Source organism: Taudactylus pleione, unplaced genomic scaffold (assembly GCF_031769625.1).
Source record: "Taudactylus pleione unplaced genomic scaffold, aTauple2 ptg000123l, whole genome shotgun sequence".
Lineage (NCBI taxonomy): Eukaryota > Metazoa > Chordata > Amphibia > Anura > Myobatrachidae > Taudactylus > Taudactylus pleione.
In genome coordinates this window covers 195,172-212,422 of record NW_028284525.1, presented here as the reverse complement: position 1 = coordinate 212,422, position 17,251 = coordinate 195,172, and the positions used below count along the sequence as shown (strand labels likewise).

The 17,251-nt window shown below is 50.9% G+C and overlaps 1 protein-coding gene across 1 annotated transcript in view; it reads left to right on the top strand.

Moving 5' to 3' along the window:
* Positions 1–17,251, top strand: part of LOC148523980 (ICOS ligand-like) — a 206,253-nt gene that overhangs the window by 43,477 nt on the left and 145,525 nt on the right. Inside the window, exon 2 of the mRNA XM_088472446.1 lies at positions 14,629–14,663. Coding sequence (XP_088328572.1) covers positions 14,629–14,663 — 35 coding nt within the window. The remainder of the gene's footprint in view (positions 1–14,628; positions 14,664–17,251) is intronic.

The following is a 17,251-nucleotide window of genomic DNA, read 5'->3' as shown; positions in this document are numbered from 1 at the left end:
GTAATGTGAATCAGGCCCTATGTGCGGTGTAATGCTAATAAGATTGTGCACTGTGACTCCTAGGGCCGTAGCCCACTTTGTAAACAAGTACTGTGACTCTGCTGGCCGTACCCCACTGGGTGGGTGCACTACTTTTCATTTCTGCCACTGCTGTGTGGCAATGTGTCATAGATGTGCTTTATACTGTGGTGTCTGTGTCGTTGTGCCGCTGCTTTGTCGCTTAGTAACCAGTCAGCTCACTGCAACCTTTGGCCAATAATGTTGAAAACAATATTATAAGCTGTGATATGGTCTAAATTGACTGGAAATTAATGTTATTGAGGTTAATAATACTCTAGGAAGAAAAAAAAGACCAATTTATGTGATTTTAGCTTTTTTTGTCAATTTTTGTAAAAAAATCCAAATCCAAATCCAAATCCAAAGCCAGTCACCGCAGTTTGGCAAATCCAAATCCGGACGACGAATTAGAACCAAATCCAAATCCGGCAAAAATGGTCCGGCGCACATCCACCTCATATACTGTAGCAGTACATACACTGAGGGACGGTCAGGGAACACCTCATATACTGTAGCAGTACATACACTGAGGGATGGTCAGGTAACACCTCATATACTGTAGCAGTACATACACTGAGGGACGGTCAGGTAACACCTCATATACTGTAGCAGTACATACACTGAGGGATGGTCAGGTAACACCTCATATACTGTAGCAGTACATACACTGAGGGATGGTCAGGTAAAACCTCATATACTGTAGCAGTACATACACTGAGGGATGGTCAGGTAACACCTCATATACTGTAGCAGTACACACACTGAGGGACGGTCAGGTAACACCTCATATACTGTAGCAGTACGCACACTGAGGGACGGTCAGGTAACACCTCATATACTGTAGCAGTACATACACTGAGGGATGGTCAGGTAACACATCATATACTGTAGCAGTACATACACTGAGGGATGGTCAGGAAAAACCTCATATACTGTAGCAGTACATACACTGAGGGATTGTCAGGTAACTCCTCATATACTGTATCAGTACATACACTGAGGGATGGTCAGGTAACACCTCATATACTGTAGCAGTACATATACTGAGGGACGGTCAGGTAACACGTCATATACTGTAGCAGTACATACACTGAGGGACGGTCAGGTAACACGTCATATACTGTAGCAGTACATATACTGATGGACTGTCAGGTAACACCTCATTATACTGTAGCAGTACATACACTGAGGGACGGTCAGGTAACTCCTCTTATACTGTAGCAGTACATACACTGAGGGATGGTCAGGTAACACCTCATTATACTGTAGCAGTACATACACTGAGGGATGGTCAGGTAACACCTCATATACTGTAGCAGTACATACACTGAGGGATGGTCAGGTAACACCTCATTATACTGTAGCAGTACATACACTGAGGGATGGTCAGGTAACACCTCATATACTGTAGCAGCACATACACTGAGGGATGGTCAGGTAACACCTCATATACTGTAGCAGTACATACACTGAGTAATGGTCAGATAACACCTCATATACTGTAGCAGTACATACACTGAGGGATGGTCAGGTAACACCTCATATACTGTAGCAGTACATACACTGAGGGATGGTCAGGTAACACCTCATATACTGTAGCAGCACATACACTGAGGGATGGTCAGGTAACACCTCATATACTGTAGCAGTACATACACTGAGTAATGGTCAGATAACACCTCATATACTGTAGCAGTACATACACTGAGGTACGGTCAGGTAACACCTCATATACTGTAGCAGTACATACACTGAGGGATGGTCAGGTAACACCTCATATACTGTAGCAGTACATACACTGAGGGACGGTCAGGTAACGCCTCATATACTGTAGCAGTACATACACTGAGGGACGGTCAGGTATCACCTCATATACTGTAGCAGTACATACACTGAGGGATGGTCAGGTAACACCTCATATACTGTAGCAGTACATACACTGAGGGATGGTCAGGTAACACATCATATACTGTAGCAGTACATACACAGAGGGATGGTCAGGTAACACCTCATATACTGTAGAAGTACAAACACTGAGGGATGGTCAGGTAACAACTCATATACTGTAGCAGTACATACACTGAGGGACAGTAAGGTAACACCTCATATACTGTAGCAGTGCACACACTGAGGGACGGTCAGGTAACACCTCATATACTGTAGCAGTACATACACTGAGGGACAGTAAGGTAACACCTCATATACTGTAGCAGTGCACACACTGAGGGACGGTCAGGTAACACCTCATATACTGTAGCAGTACATACACTGAGGGACGGTCAGGTATCACCTCATATACTGTAGCAGTACACACACTGAGGGACGGTCAGGTAACACCTCATATACTGTAGCAGTACATACACTGAGGGACTGTCAGGTAACACCTCATTATACTGTAGCAGTACATACACTGAGGGACGGTCTCATTATACTGTAGCAGTACACACACTGAGGGATAGTCTCATTATACTGTAGCAGTACATACACTGAGGGACGGTCTCATTATACTGTAGCAGTACATACACTGAGGGACTGTCAGGTAACACCTCATTATACTGTAGCAGTACATACACTGAGGGACTGTCAGGTAACACCTCATATACTGTAGCAGTACATACACTGAGGGACGGTCTCATTATACTGTAGCAGTACACACACTGAGGGATAGTCTCATTATACTGTAGCAGTACATACACTGAGGGACGGTCTCATTATACTGTAGCAGTACATACACTGAGGGACTGTCAGGTAACACCTCATTATACTGTAGCAGTACATACACTGAGGGACGGTCTCATTATACTGTAGCAGTACACACACTGAGGGATAGACTCATTATACGGTAGCAGTACATACACTGAGGGACGGTCTCATTATACTGTAGCAGTACATACACTGAGGGACGGTCAGGTAACGCCTCATATACTGTAGCAGTACATACACTGAGGGACGGTCAGGTATCACCTCATATACTGTAGCAGTACATACACTGAGGGATGGTCAGGTAACACCTCATATACTGTAGCAGTACATACACTGAGGGACGGTCAGGTAACACCACATATACTGTAGCAGTACATACACTGAGGGATGGTCAGGTAACACCTCATATACTGTAGCAGTACATACACTGAGGGACGGTCAGGTATCACCTCATATACTGTAGCAGTACATACACTGAGGGACAGTCAGGTAACACCTCATATACTGTAGCAGTACACAGACTGAGGGACGGTCAGGTAACACCTCATATACTGTAGCAGTACATACACTGAGGGACAGTAAGGTAACACCTCATATACTGTAGCAGTGCACACACTGAGGGACGGTCAGGTAACACCTCATATACTGTAGCAGTACATACACTGAGGGACGGTCAGGTATCACCTCATATACTGTAGCAGTACATACACTGAGGGACTGTCAGGTAACACCTCATTATACTGTAGCAGTACATACACTGAGGGACGGTCTCATTATACTGTAGCAGTACACACACTGAGGGATAGTCTCATTATACTGTAGCAGTACATACACTGAGGGACGGTCTCATTATACTGTAGCAGTACATACACTGAGGGACGGTCAGGTAACGCCTCATATACTGTAGCAGTACATACACTGAGGGACGGTCAGGTATCACCTCATATACTGTAGCAGTACATACACTGAGGGATGGTCAGGTAACACCTCATATACTGTAGCAGTACATACACTGAGGGACGGTCAGGTAACACCACATATACTGTAGCAGTACATACACTGAGGGATGGTCAGGTAACACATCATATACTGTAGCAGTACACACACTGAGGGATGGTCAGGTAACACCTCATATACTGTAGCAGTACATACACTGAGGGATTGTCAGGTATCACCTCATATACTGTAGCAGTACACACACTGAGGGATGGTCAGGTAACACCTCATATACTGTAGCAGCACATACACTGAGGGACGGTCAGGTAACACCTCATATACTGTAGCAGTACATACACTGAGGGAAGGTCAGGTAACACATCATATACTGTAGCAGTACATACACTGAGGGATAGTCAGGTAACAACTCATATACTGTACCAGTACATACACTGAGGGACGGTCAGGTAACACCTCTTATACTGTAGCAGTACATACACTGAGGGACGGTCAGGTAACACCTCATATACTGTAGCAGTACACACACTGAGGAATGGTCAGGTAACACATCATATACTGTAGCTGTACATACACTGAGGGATGGTCAGGTAACACCTCATATACTGTAGCAGTACATACACTGAGGGACGGTCAGGTAACGCCTCATATACTGTAGCAGTACATACACTGAGGGACGGTCAGGTAACACCTCATATACTGTAGCAGTACATACACTGAGGGACGGTCAGGTAACACCTCATATACTGTAGCAGTACAAACACTGATGGATGGTCAGGTAACACCTCATATACTGTAGCAGTACATACACTGAGGGATGGTCAGGTAACACATCATATACTGTAGCAGCACATACACTGAGGGATGGTCAGGTAACACCTCATATACTGTAGCAGTACACACACTGAGGGATGGTCAGGTAACACTTCATATACTGTAGCAGTACATACACTGAGGGACGGTCAAGTAACGCCTCATTATACTGTAGCAGTACATACACTGAGGGATGGTCAGGTAACACCTCTTTATACTGTAGCAGTACATACACTGAGGGATGGTCAGGTAACACCTCATATACTGTAGCAGTACATACACTGAGGGACGGTCAGGTATCAATATACTGTAGCAGTACATACACTGAGGGATGGTCAGGTATCAATATACTGTAGCAGTACATACACTGATGGATGGTCAGGTAACACCTCATATACTGTAGCAGTACATACACTGAGGGACGGTCAGGTAACACCTCATATACTGTAGCAGTACATACACTGAGGGACGGTCAGGTAACACCTCATATACTGTAGCAGTACATACACTGAGGGACGGTCAGGTAACACCTCATATACTGTAGCAGTACATACACTGAGGGACGGTCAGGTAACACCTCATATACTGTAGCAGTACACACACTGAGGGAAGGTCAGGTAACACATCATATACTGTAGCAGTACATACACTGAGGGACGGTCAGGTAACACCTCATATACTGTAGCAGTACACACACTGAGGGAAGGTCAGGTAACACATCATATACTGTAGCAGTACATACACTGAGGGATGGTCAGGTAACATCTCATATACTGTAGCAGTACATACACTGCGGGATGGTCAGGTATCACCTCATATACTGTAGCAGTACACACACTGAGGGATGGTCAGGTAACAACTCATATACTGTAGCAGTACATACACTGAGGGACGGTCAGGTAACACATCATATACTGTAGCAGTACACACACTGAGCGACAGTCAGGTAACGCCTCATATACTGTAGCAGTACATGCACTGAGGGACAGTCAGGTAACACATCATATACTGTAGCAGTACATACACAGAGGGACGGTCAGGTAACGCCTCATATACTGTAGCAGTACATACACAGAGGGACGGTCAGGTAACACCTCATATACTGTAGCAGTACATACACTGAGGGACGGTCAGGTAACACATCATATACTGTAGCAGTACACACACTGAGCGACAGTCAGGTAACGCCTCATATACTGTAGCAGTACATGCACTGAGGGACAGTCAGGTAACACATCATATACTGTAGCAGTACATATACAGAGGGACGGTCAGGTAACGCCTCATATACTGTAGCAGTACATACACTGAGGGATGGTCAGGTAACACATCATATACTGTAGCAGTACATACACAGAGGGACGGTCAGGTAACACCTCATATACTGTAGCAGTACATACACTGAGGGACGGGTAGGTAACACACCATATACTGTAGCAGTACATACACAGAGGGATGGTCAGGTAACACCTCATATACTGTAGCAGTACATACACAGAGGGATGGTCAGGTAACACATCACATACTGTAGCAGTACATACACTGAGGGACGGTCAGGTATCACCTCATATACTGTAGCAGCACATACACAGAGGGATGGTCAGGTAACACCTCATATACTGTAGCAGTACACACACTGAGGGACGGTCAGGTAACACCTCATATACTGTAGCTGTACATACAGTGAGGGACGGTCAGGTAACACCTCCTATACTGTAGCAGTACACACACTGAGGGACGGTCAGGTAACACCTCATATACTGTAGCAGTACATACACTGAGGAATGGTCAGGGAACACGTCATATACTGTAGCAGTACATACACTGAGGGACGGTCAGGTAACACCTCATATACTGTAGCAGTCCGCACACTGAGGGATGGTCAGGTAACACCTCATATACTGTAGCAGTACATACACTGAGGGATGGTCAGGTAACACCTCATATACTGTAGCAGTACATACACTGAGGGATGGTCAGGTAACACCTCATATACTGTAGCAGTACATACACTGAGGGACGGTCAGGTAACACCTCATTATACTGTAGCAGTACATACACTGAGGGACGGTCAGGTAACGCCTCATTATACAGTAGCAGTACATACACTGAGGGACGGTCAGGTAACACCTCATTATACTGTAGCAGTACATACACTGAGGGACGGTCAGGTAACGCCTCATTATACTGTAGCAGTACATACACTGAGGGATGGTCTGGTAACACCTCATATACTGTAGCAGTACATACACTGAGGGATGGTCAGGTAACACCTCATATACTGTAGCAGTACATACACTGAGGGATGGTCAGGTAACACATCATATACTGTAGCAGTACATACACTGAGGGATGGTCAGGTAACACCTCATATACTGTAGCAGTACGCACACTGAGGGATGGTCAGGTAACACATCATATACTGTAGCAGTACATACACTGAAGGACGGTCAGGTAACACCTCATATACTGTAGCAGAACACACACTGAGGGATGGTCAGGTAACACCTCATATACTGTAGCAGTACATACACTGAGGGATGGTCAGGTAACACCTCATATACTGTAGCAGTACATACACTGAGGGATGGTCAGGTAACACATCATATACTGTAGCAGTACATACACTGAGGGATGGTCAGGTAACACCTCATATACTGTAGCAGTACGCACACTGAGGGATGGTCAGGTAACACATCATATACTGTAGCAGTACATACACTGAGGGACGGTCAGGTAACACCTCATATACTGTAGCAGAACACACACTGAGGGATGGTCAGGTAACACCTCATATACTGTAGCAGTACATACACTGAGGGATGGTCAGGTAACACCTCATATACTGTAGCAGTACATACACTGAGGGACGGTCAGGTAACACATCATATACTGTAGCAGTACATAGACTGAGGGACGGTCAGGTAACACCTCATATACTGTAGCAGTACATACACTGAGGGACGGTCAGGTAACACCTCATATACTGTAGCAGTACATACACTGAGCGACGGTCAGGTAACACCTCATATACAGTAGCAGTACATAGACTGAGGGACGGTCAGGTAACACGTATATATATATATATATATATATATGTACACACAGTGCACTGCACAAGTACCGCACCTGTCACTAACTCAGCCACCGCCATTATCATACATGCTGACAGAGAGAGCAGGGAGAGGAGAGAGAGAGAGAGCAGGGAGAGTAGAGAGCAGGGAGAGAAGAGAGAGCAGGGAGAGGAGAGAGAGCAGGGAGAAAATAGAGAGAGAGCAGGGAGAGGAGAGAGAGAGCAGAGAGAGGAGAGAGAAAGCAGAGAGAGGAGAGAGAAAGCAGAGAGGAGAGACAGCAGGGAGAGAAGAGAGAGCATGGAGAGAAGAGAGAAAGCAGGGAGAGAGAGAGCAGGGAGAGAAAGAGAGAGCAGGGAGAGGCAAAAGAAAGCAGAGAGAGGAGAGACAGAGCAGAGAGAGGAGAGAGAGCGAACAGTGAGAGGAGAGAGAGAGCAGAGAGAGGAGAGAGCAGAGAGAGGAGAGAGAGCGAACAGGGAGAGGAGAGAGCAGGGAGAGGAGAGAGAGAGAGCAAGGAGAGAAGAGAGAGCAGGGAGAGAAGAGAGAGAGCTTGGAGAGAAGAGAGAGAGCAGGGAGAGAAGAGAGAGATTAGGGAGATGAGAGAGAGAGCAGGGAGAGAAGAGAGAGAGCAGGGAGATGAAAGAGAGTAGGGAGAGAAGAGAGAGAGCAGGGAGAGGTGAGAGAATGCAGAGAGAGGAGAGAGAGCAGAGAGAGGAGAGAGAGCGAACAGGGTGAGAGATAGCAGAGAGAGGAGAGAGAGCAGAGAGAGGAGAGAGAGCGAATAGGGAGAGGAGAGAGAGCGAACAGGGAGAGGAGAGAGAGCGAACAGGGAGAGGAGAGAGAGCGAACAGGGAGAGGAGAGAGCGAACAGGGAGAGGAGAGAGAGCGAACAGGGAGAGGAGAGAGAGCGAACAGGGAGAGGAGAGAGAGCGAACAGGGAGAGGAGAGAGAGAAGAGAGAGAGAGCAGGGAGAGAAGAGAGAGAGAGCAGGGAGAGGAGAGAGCAAAGAGAGGAGAGAGAGAGCAGAGAGAGCAGAGAGAGAGAGGAGAGAGAGAGCAGGGAGAGCGGAGAGAGTGAACAGGGAGAGGAGAGAGAGAGCAGAGAGAGCAGGGAGAGCAGGGAGAGGAGAGGGAGAAGGGGGAGGAGAGGGAGCAGAGAGAGAAAGCAGGGTGGGTAGAGCAGGGTGAGAAGAGAGAGAGCAAACAGGGAGAGGAGAAAGAGTGTGCTGGGAAGGAGAACGAGGAGGGTGAGGAGAGTGCTGGGAAGGAGAACGAGGAGGGTGAGGAGAGGGCTGGGAAGGAGAGCGAGGAGGGTGAGGAAAGTGCTGGGAAGGAGAACGAGGAGGGAGAGGAGAGTGCTGGGAAGGAGAACAAGGAGGGTGAGGAGAGTGCTGGGAAGGAGGACGAGGAGGGAGAGGAGAGTGCTGGGAAAGAGGATGAGGAGAGAGAGGAGAGTGCTGGGAAGGAGGAAGAGGAGGGTGAGGAGAGTGCTGGGAAGGAGGACGAGGAGAGTGCTGGTAAGGAGGGTGAGGAGAGAGAGATCAGGTTGAGGAGAGTGCTGGGAAGGAGGGCGAGGAGAGTGCTGGGAAGGAGGGCGAGGAGAGAGAGATCAGGGCGATGAAAGTGCTGGGAAGGAGGGCGAGGAGAGTGCTGGGAAGGAGGGTGAGGAGAGTACAGGGAAGGAGGGTGAGGACAGAGAGATCAGGGTGAGGAGAATGCTGGGGAGGAGGGGGAGGAAAGAGAGATCAGGGTGAGGAGAGTGCTGGGAAGGAGGGTGAGAAGAGAGAGATCAGGGTTAGGAGAGTGCTGGGGAGGAGGGTGAGGAGAGAGAGATCAGGGTGAGGATAGTGCTGGGGAGGAGGGGGAGGAGAGAGAGATCAGGGTGAGGAGAGTGCTGGGGAGGAGGGGGAGGAGAGAGAGATCAGGGTGAGGAGAGTGCTGGGAAGGAGGGCGAGGAGAGAGAGATCAGGCCGAGGAGAGTGCTGGGAAGGAGGGCGAGGAGAGTGCTGGGAAGGAGGGAGAGGAGAGAGAGATCAGGGTGAGGAGAGCACTGGGAAGGAGGGTGAGGAGAGTGCTGGGAAGGAGGGCAAGGAGAGTGCTGGGAAGGAGGGCACGGAGAGTGCTGGGAAGGAGGGCGAGGAGAGTGCTGGGAAGGAGGGCAAGGAGAGTCCAGGGAAGGAGGGCAAGCAGAGTTCCGGGAAGGAGGGTGAGGAGAGTACAGGGAAGGAGGGTGAGGAGAGAGAGATCAGGGTGAGGAGAATGCTAGGGAGGAGGGGGAGGAGAGAGAGATCAGGGCGAGGAGAGTGCTGGGAAGGAGGGTGACGAGAGTGCTGGGAAGGAGGGCAAGGAGAGTGCTGGGAAGGAGGGTGAGGAGATTGCTGGGAAGGAGGGTGAGGACAGAGAGATCAGGACAAGGAGAGTGCTGGGAAGGAGGGCGAGGAGAGTGCTGGGAAGGAGGGTGAGGAAAAAGAGATCAGGGCGAGGAGAGTGCTGGGAAGGAGGGCGACGAGAGTGCTGGGAAGGAGGGTGAGGAGAGAGAGATCAGGGCGAGGAGAGTACTGGGAAGGTGGGTGAGGAGAGTGCTGGGAAGGAGGGTGAGGAGAGAGAGAGAGAGAGAGAGATCAGGGTGAGGAGAGTGCTGGGAAGGAGGGTGAGGAGAGAGAGATCAGAATGAGGACAGTGATGGGAAGGAGGGTGAGGAGAGAGAGATCAGGGCGAGGAGAGTACTGGGAAGGTGGGTGAGGAGAGTGCTGGGAAGGAGGGGGAGGAGAGAGAGATCAGGGTGAGGAGAGTGCTGGGAAGGAGGGTGAGGAGAGAGAGATCAGAGAGAGGAGATTGCTGGGAAGGAGGGTGAGGACAGAGAGATCAGGGCGAGGAGAGTGCTGGGAAGGAGGGCGAGGAGAGTGCTGGGAAGGAGGGAGAGGAGAGAGAGATCAGAGTGAGGACAGTGCTGGGAAGGAGGGTGAGGAGAGAGAGATCAGGGCGAGGAGAGTACTGGGAAGGTGGGTGAGGAGAGTGCTGGGAAGGAGGGTGAGGAGAGAGAGATCAGGGCGAGGAGAGTGCAGGGAAGGTGGGTGAGGAGAGTGCTGGGAAGGAGGGTGAGGAGAGAGAGAGAGAGATCAGGGTGAGGAGAGTGCTGGGAAGGAGGGGGAGGAGAGAGAGATCAGGGTGAGGAGGGTGCTGGGAAGGAGGGTGAGGAGAGAGAGAGATCAGGGTGAGGAGAGTGCTGGGAAGGAGGGTGAGGAGAGAGAGATCAGGGCGAGGAGAGAGCTGGGAAGGAGGGTGACGAGAGTGCTGGGAAGGAGGGTGAGGAGAGAGAGATTAGGGTGAGGAGGGTGCTGGGAAGGAGGGTGAGGAGAGAGAGATCAGGGTATGGAGAGTGCTGGGAAGGAGGGTGAGGAGAGAGAGATCAGGGCGAGGAGAGAGCTGGGAAGGAGGGCGACGAGAGTGCTGGGAAGGAGGGTGAGGAGAGAGAGATTAGGGTGAGGAGAGTGCTGGGAAGGAGGGGGAGGAGAGAGAGATCAGGGTGAGGAAAGTGCTGGGAAGGAGGGGGAGGAGAGAGAGATCAGGGTGAGGAGAGTGCTGGGAAGGAGGGTGAGGATAGAGAGATCAGGGCGAGGAGAGTGCTGGGAAGGAGGGTGAGGAGAGTGCTGGGAAGGAGGGTGAGGAGAGAGAGAGAGAGATCAGGGTGCGGAGAGTGCTGGGAAGGAGGGGGAGGAGAGAGAGATCAGGGTGAGGAGAGTGCTGGGAAGGAGGGTGAGGAGAGAGAGAGAGATCAGGGTGAGGAGAGTGCTGGGAAGGAGGGGGAGGAGAGAGAGAGATCAGGGTGAGGAGAGTGCTGGGAAGGAGGGGGAGGAGAGAGAGATAAGGGTGAGGAGAGTGCTGGGAAGGAGGGTGAGGAGAGAGAGATCAGGGTGAGGAGAGTGCTGGGAAGGAGGGCGAGGAGAGAGAGATCAGGCCGAGGAGAGTGCTGGGAAGGAGGGCGAGGAGAGTGCTGGGAAGGAGGGAGAGGAGAGAGAGATCAGGGTGAGGAGAGCACTGGGAAGGAGGGTGAGGAGAGTGCTTGGCAGGAGGGCAAAGAGAGTGCTGGGAAGGAGGGCGAGGAGAGTGCTGGGAAGGAGGGCGAGGAGAGTGCTGGGAAGGAGGTCAAGCAGAGTTCCGGGAAGGAGGGTGAGGAGAGTACAGGGAAGGAGGGTGAGGAGAGAGAGATCAGGGTGAGGAGAATGCTAGGGAGGAGGGGGAGGAGAGAGAGATCAGGGCGAGGAGAGTGCTGGGAAGGAGGGCGACGAGAGTGCTGGGAAGGAGGGCAAGGAGAGTGCCGGGAAGGAGGGTGAGGAGATTGCTGGGAAGGAGGGTGAGGACAGAGAGATCAGGACAAGGAGAGTGCTGGGAAGGAGGGCGAGGATAGTGCTGGGAAGGAGGGTGAGGAAAAAGAGATCAGGGCGAGGAGAGTGCTGGGAAGGAGGGCGACGAGAGTGCTGGGAAGGAGGGTGAGGAGAGAGAGATCAGGGCAAGGAGAGTACTGGGAAGGTGGGTGAGGAGAGTGCTGGGAAGGAGGGTGAGGAGAGAGAGAGAGAGAGAGAGAGAGAGATCAGGGTGAGGAGAGTGCTGGGAAGGAGGGTGAGGAGAGAGATCAGAGTGAGGACAGTGATGGGAAGGAGGGTGAGGAGAGAGAGATCAGGGCGAGGAGAGTACTGGGAAGATGGGTGAGGAGAGTGCTGGGAAGGAGGGGGAGGAGAGAGAGATCAGGGTGAGGAGAGTGCTGGGAAGGAGGGTGAGGAGAGAGAGATCAGAGTGAGGAGATTGCTGGGAAGGAGGGTGAGGACAGAGAGATCAGGGCGAGGAGAGTGCTGGGAAGGAGGGCGAGGAGAGTGCTGGGAAGGAGGGCGAGGAGAGAGAGATCAGAGTGAGGACAGTGCTGGGATGGAGGGTGAGGAGAGAGAGATCAGGGTGAGGAGAGTACTGGGAAGGTGGGTGAGGAGAGTGCTGGGAAGGAGGGTGAGGAGAGAGAGATCAGGGCGAGGAGAGTGCTGGGAAGGTGGGTGAGGAGAGTGCTGGGAAGGAGGGTGAGGAGAGAGAGAGAGAGAGAGCGAGAGATCAGGGTGAGGAGAGTGCTGGGAAGGAGGGGGAGGAGAGAGAGATCAGGGTGAGGAGGGTGCTGGGAAGGAGGGTGAGGAGAGAGAGAGATCAGGGTGAAGATAGTGCTGGGAAGGAGGGTGAGGAGAGAGAGATCAGGGCGAGGAGAGAGCTGGGAAGGAGGGCGACGAGAGTGCTGGGAAGGAGGGTGAGGAGAGAGAGATTAGGGTGAGGAGGGTGCTGGGAAGGAGGGTGAGGAGAGAGAGAGATCAGGGTGAGGAGAGTGCTGGGAAGGAGGGTGAGGAGAGAGAGATCAGGGCAAGGAGAGAGCTGAGAAGGAGGGCGATGAGAGTGCTGGGAAGGAGGGTGAGGAGAGAGAGATTAGGGTGAGGAGAGTGCTGAGAAGGAGGGGGAGGAGAGAGAGATCAGGGTGAGGAGAGTGCTGGGAAGGAGGGGGAGGAGAGAGAGATCAGGGTGAGGAGAGTGCTGGGAAGGAGGGTGAGCATAGAGAGATCAGGGCGAGGAGAGTGCTGGGAAGGAGGGTGAGGAGAGTGCTGGGAAGGAGGGTGAGGAGAGAGAGAGAGAGAGATCAGGGTGAGGAGAGTGCTGGGAAGGAGGGGGAGGAGAGAGAGATCAGGGTGAGGAGAGTGCTGGGAAGGAGGGTGAGGAGAGAGAGAGAGATCAGGGTGAGGAGAGTGCTGGGAAGGAGGGGGAGGAGAGAGAGAGAGATCAGGGTGAGGAGAGTGCTGGGAAGGAGGGGGAGGAGAGAGAGATAAGGGTGAGGAGAGTGCTGGGAAGGAGGGTGAGGAGAGAGAGATCAGGGTGAGGAGAGTGCTGGGAAGGAGGACGAGTAGAGAGATCAGGGTGAGGAGAGTGCTGGGAAGGAGGGGGAGGAGAGAGAGATCAGAGTGAGGAGAGTGCTGGGAAGGAGGGTGAGGAGAGAGAGATCAGGGTGAGGAGAGTGCTGGGAAGGAGGGTGAGGAGAGAGAGATCAGAGTGAGGACAGTGCTGGGAAGGAGGGGGAGGAGAGAGAGAGATCAGGGTGAGGAGAGTGCTGGGAAGGAGGGGGAGGAGAGAGAGATAAGGGTGAGGAGAGTGCTGGGAAGGAGGGTGAGGAGAGAGAGATCAGGGTGAGGAGAGTGCTGGGAAGGAGGGTGAGGAGAGAGAGATCAGGGTGAGGAGAGTGCTGGGAAGGAGGGTGAGGAGAGAGAGATCAGAGTGAGGACAGTGCTTGGAAGGTTGGGGAGGAGAGAGAGATCAGGGTGAGGAGAGTGCTGGGAAGGAGGGTGAGGAGAGAGAGATCAGGGTGAGGAGAGTGCTGGGAAGGAGGGTGAGGAGAGAGAGATCAGAGTGAGGACAGTGCTGGGAAGGAGGGGGAGGAGAGAGAGAGATCAGGGTGAGGAGAGTGCTGGGAAAGAGGGTGAGGAGAGAGAGATCAGAGTGAGGACAGTGCTGGGAAGGAGGACGAGTAGAGAGATCAGGGAGAGGAGAGTATTCTGGGAGAGCAGAGAGAACGTGACATGAGGCAGGAGGAATGGCATATATGATACATGGCAATGTTCTCTTACACAGGGCCTATTTCTCTGGTGAGAACGGTTATCGCCAGCAATATGGCTTTGTCCTATACGCCACGGAGGAAGTAAGATTCACCAGACTATGATAATGGCAGCTGATACTATATAAAATGAATCACAGTGGTACAAATACTGCCGCAACATTTAGGATGGTGATATTGTAAGAATTATATATGTAGAAGGGTTTATCTATAATGCGTATATTCTATATTTTATCTCCAGTTGCACTGCGCATGCAGAAATGAGCTGGGCAGGGACTGGGTCATTATTACTTCATATTTACATGTAAATTGTGTCAATAGAGAACTGTAGTAAATGTATAGAAGATGTGGTGAGATAATGGCACCTGTGTGGTTATATCACCTTCTCTCTTTACTGCAGGTTACTTGCTGTTGTCTTCTGGAGTCTGATATTAGGTAAGTAATATTCATGTATTAGGGGATCATTACACATATTGCGCACAGCCTGATTCTGAGATAAGCACTGCTGCGACCTCATTAACATCTGTTACCGTAGCTGAGACTGCGACTTTATGCTAATACTAGTATCAGACCCTCTCCCGGTGTAGAGCCGTATGTCTGACTATATACCAATGCTGGCATCAGCCCTTCCCCCGGTGTACAGCCGTGTGTCTGTGACTATATGCTAATATACGCTCTCCAGGAATGTCCCGCTGTCCCCATACACTAGTATCACAGATATCTCCTGCTTACCTTCCTCTCCCGGAATCGCCGCTGTCCCCATACCCTAGTATCACATATATCTCCTGCTTACCTTCCTCTCCCGGAATGGCCGCTGTCCCCATACACTAGTATCACAGATATCTCCTACTTACCTTCCTCTCCCGGAATCGCCGCTGTCCCCATACCCTAGTATCACATATATCCTGCTTACCTTCCTCTCCCGGAATGGCCGCTGTCCCCATACACTAGTATCACATATCTCCTGCTTACCTTCCTTTCCCGGAATGGCCGCTGTCCCCATACACTAGTATCACAGATATCTCCTACTTACCTTCCTCTCCTGGAATCGCCGCTGTCCCCATACCCTAGTATCACATATATCTCCTACTTACCTTCCTCTCCCGGAATGGCCCGCTGCCCCCATACACTAGTATCACATATATCTCCTGCTTACCTTTCTCTCCCGGAATGGCCCACTGTCCCCATACACTAGTATCACAGATATATCCTGCTTACCTTCCTCTCCCGGAATGGCCCGCTGTCCCCATACACTAGTATCACAGATATCTCCTGCTTACCTTTCTCTCCCGGAATGGCCCGCTGTCCTCATACACTAGTATTACAGATATCTCCTGCTTACCTTCCTCTCCCGGAATGGCCGCTGTCCCCATACACTAGTATCACAGATATCTCCTGCTTACCTTCCTCTCCCGGAATGGCCCGCTGTCCCCATACACTAGTATCACAGATATCTCCTGCTTACCTTTCTCTCCCGGAATGGCCCGCTGTCCTCATACACTAGTATTACAGATATCTCCTGCTTACCTTCCTCTCCCGGAATGGCCCGCTGTCCCCATACACTAGTATTACAGATATCTCCTGCTTACCTTCCTCTCCCGGAATGGCCCGCTGTCCCCATACACTAGTATCACAGATATCTCCTGCTTACCTTCCTCACCCGGAATGGCCCGCTGTCCCCATACACTAGTATCACAGATATCTCCTGCTTACCTTTCTCTCCCGGAATGGCCCGCTGTCCTCATACACTAGTATTACAGATATCTCCTGCTTACCTTCCTCTCCCGGAATGGCCCGCTGTTCCCATACACTAGTATTACAGATATCTCCTGCTTACCTTCCTCTCCCGGAATGGCCCGCTGTCCCCATACACTAGTATCACAGATATCTCCTGCTTACCTTTCTCTCCCGGAATGGCCCGCTGTCCCCATACACTAGTATCACAGATATCTCCTGCTTACCTTCCTCTCCCGGAATGGCCCGCTGTCCCCATACACTAGTATCACAGATATATCCTGCTTACCTTCCTCTCCCGGAATGGCCGCTGTCCTCATACACTAGTATCACAGATATCTCCTGCTTACCTTCCTCTCCCGGAATGGCCGCTGTCCTTATACGCTAGTATCACAGATATCTCCTACTTACCTTTCTCTCCCGGAATGGCCCGCTGTCCCCATACAATAGTATCACAAATATCTCCTGCTTACCTTTCTCTCCCGGAATGGCCCGCTGTCCCCATACATTATTATGACATATATCTCCTGCTTACATTCCTCTCCCAGAATGGCCGCTGTCCCCATACACTAGTATCACAGATATCTCCTGCTTACCTTTCTCTCCAGGAATGGCCCTATGTCCCCATACACTAGTATCACTGATATCTTCTGCTTACCTTTCTCTTGCGGAATATCCCTATGTCCCCATACACTAGTAACACAGATATCTCCTACTTACCTTCCTCTCCCGGAATGTCCGCTGTCCCCATACACTAGTATCACAGATATCTCCTGTTTACCTTCCTCTCCCGGAATGGCCGCTGTCCCCATACACTAGTATCACAGATATCTCCTGCTTACATTTCTCTACCGGAATGGCCGCTGTCCCCATACACTAGTATCACAGATATCTCCTGCTTACCTTCCTCTCCCGGAATGGCCCGCTGTGCTCATACACTAGTATCACAGATATCTCCTGCTTACCTTCCTCTCCCGGAATGTCCCGCTGTCCCCATACACTAGTATCACAGATATCTCCTGCTTACCTTCCTCTCCCGGAATGGCCGCTGTCCTCATACACTAGTATCACAGATATCTCCTGCTTACCTTCCTCTCCTGGAATGGCCGCTGTCCCCATACACTAGTATCACAGATATCTCCTGCTTACCTTCCTCTCCAGGAATGGCCGCTGTCCCCATACACTAGTATCACAGATATCTCCTGTTTACCTTCCTCTCCCGGAATGGCCGCTGTCCCCATACACTAGTATCACAGATATCTCCTGCTTACCTTTCTCTCCCGGAATGG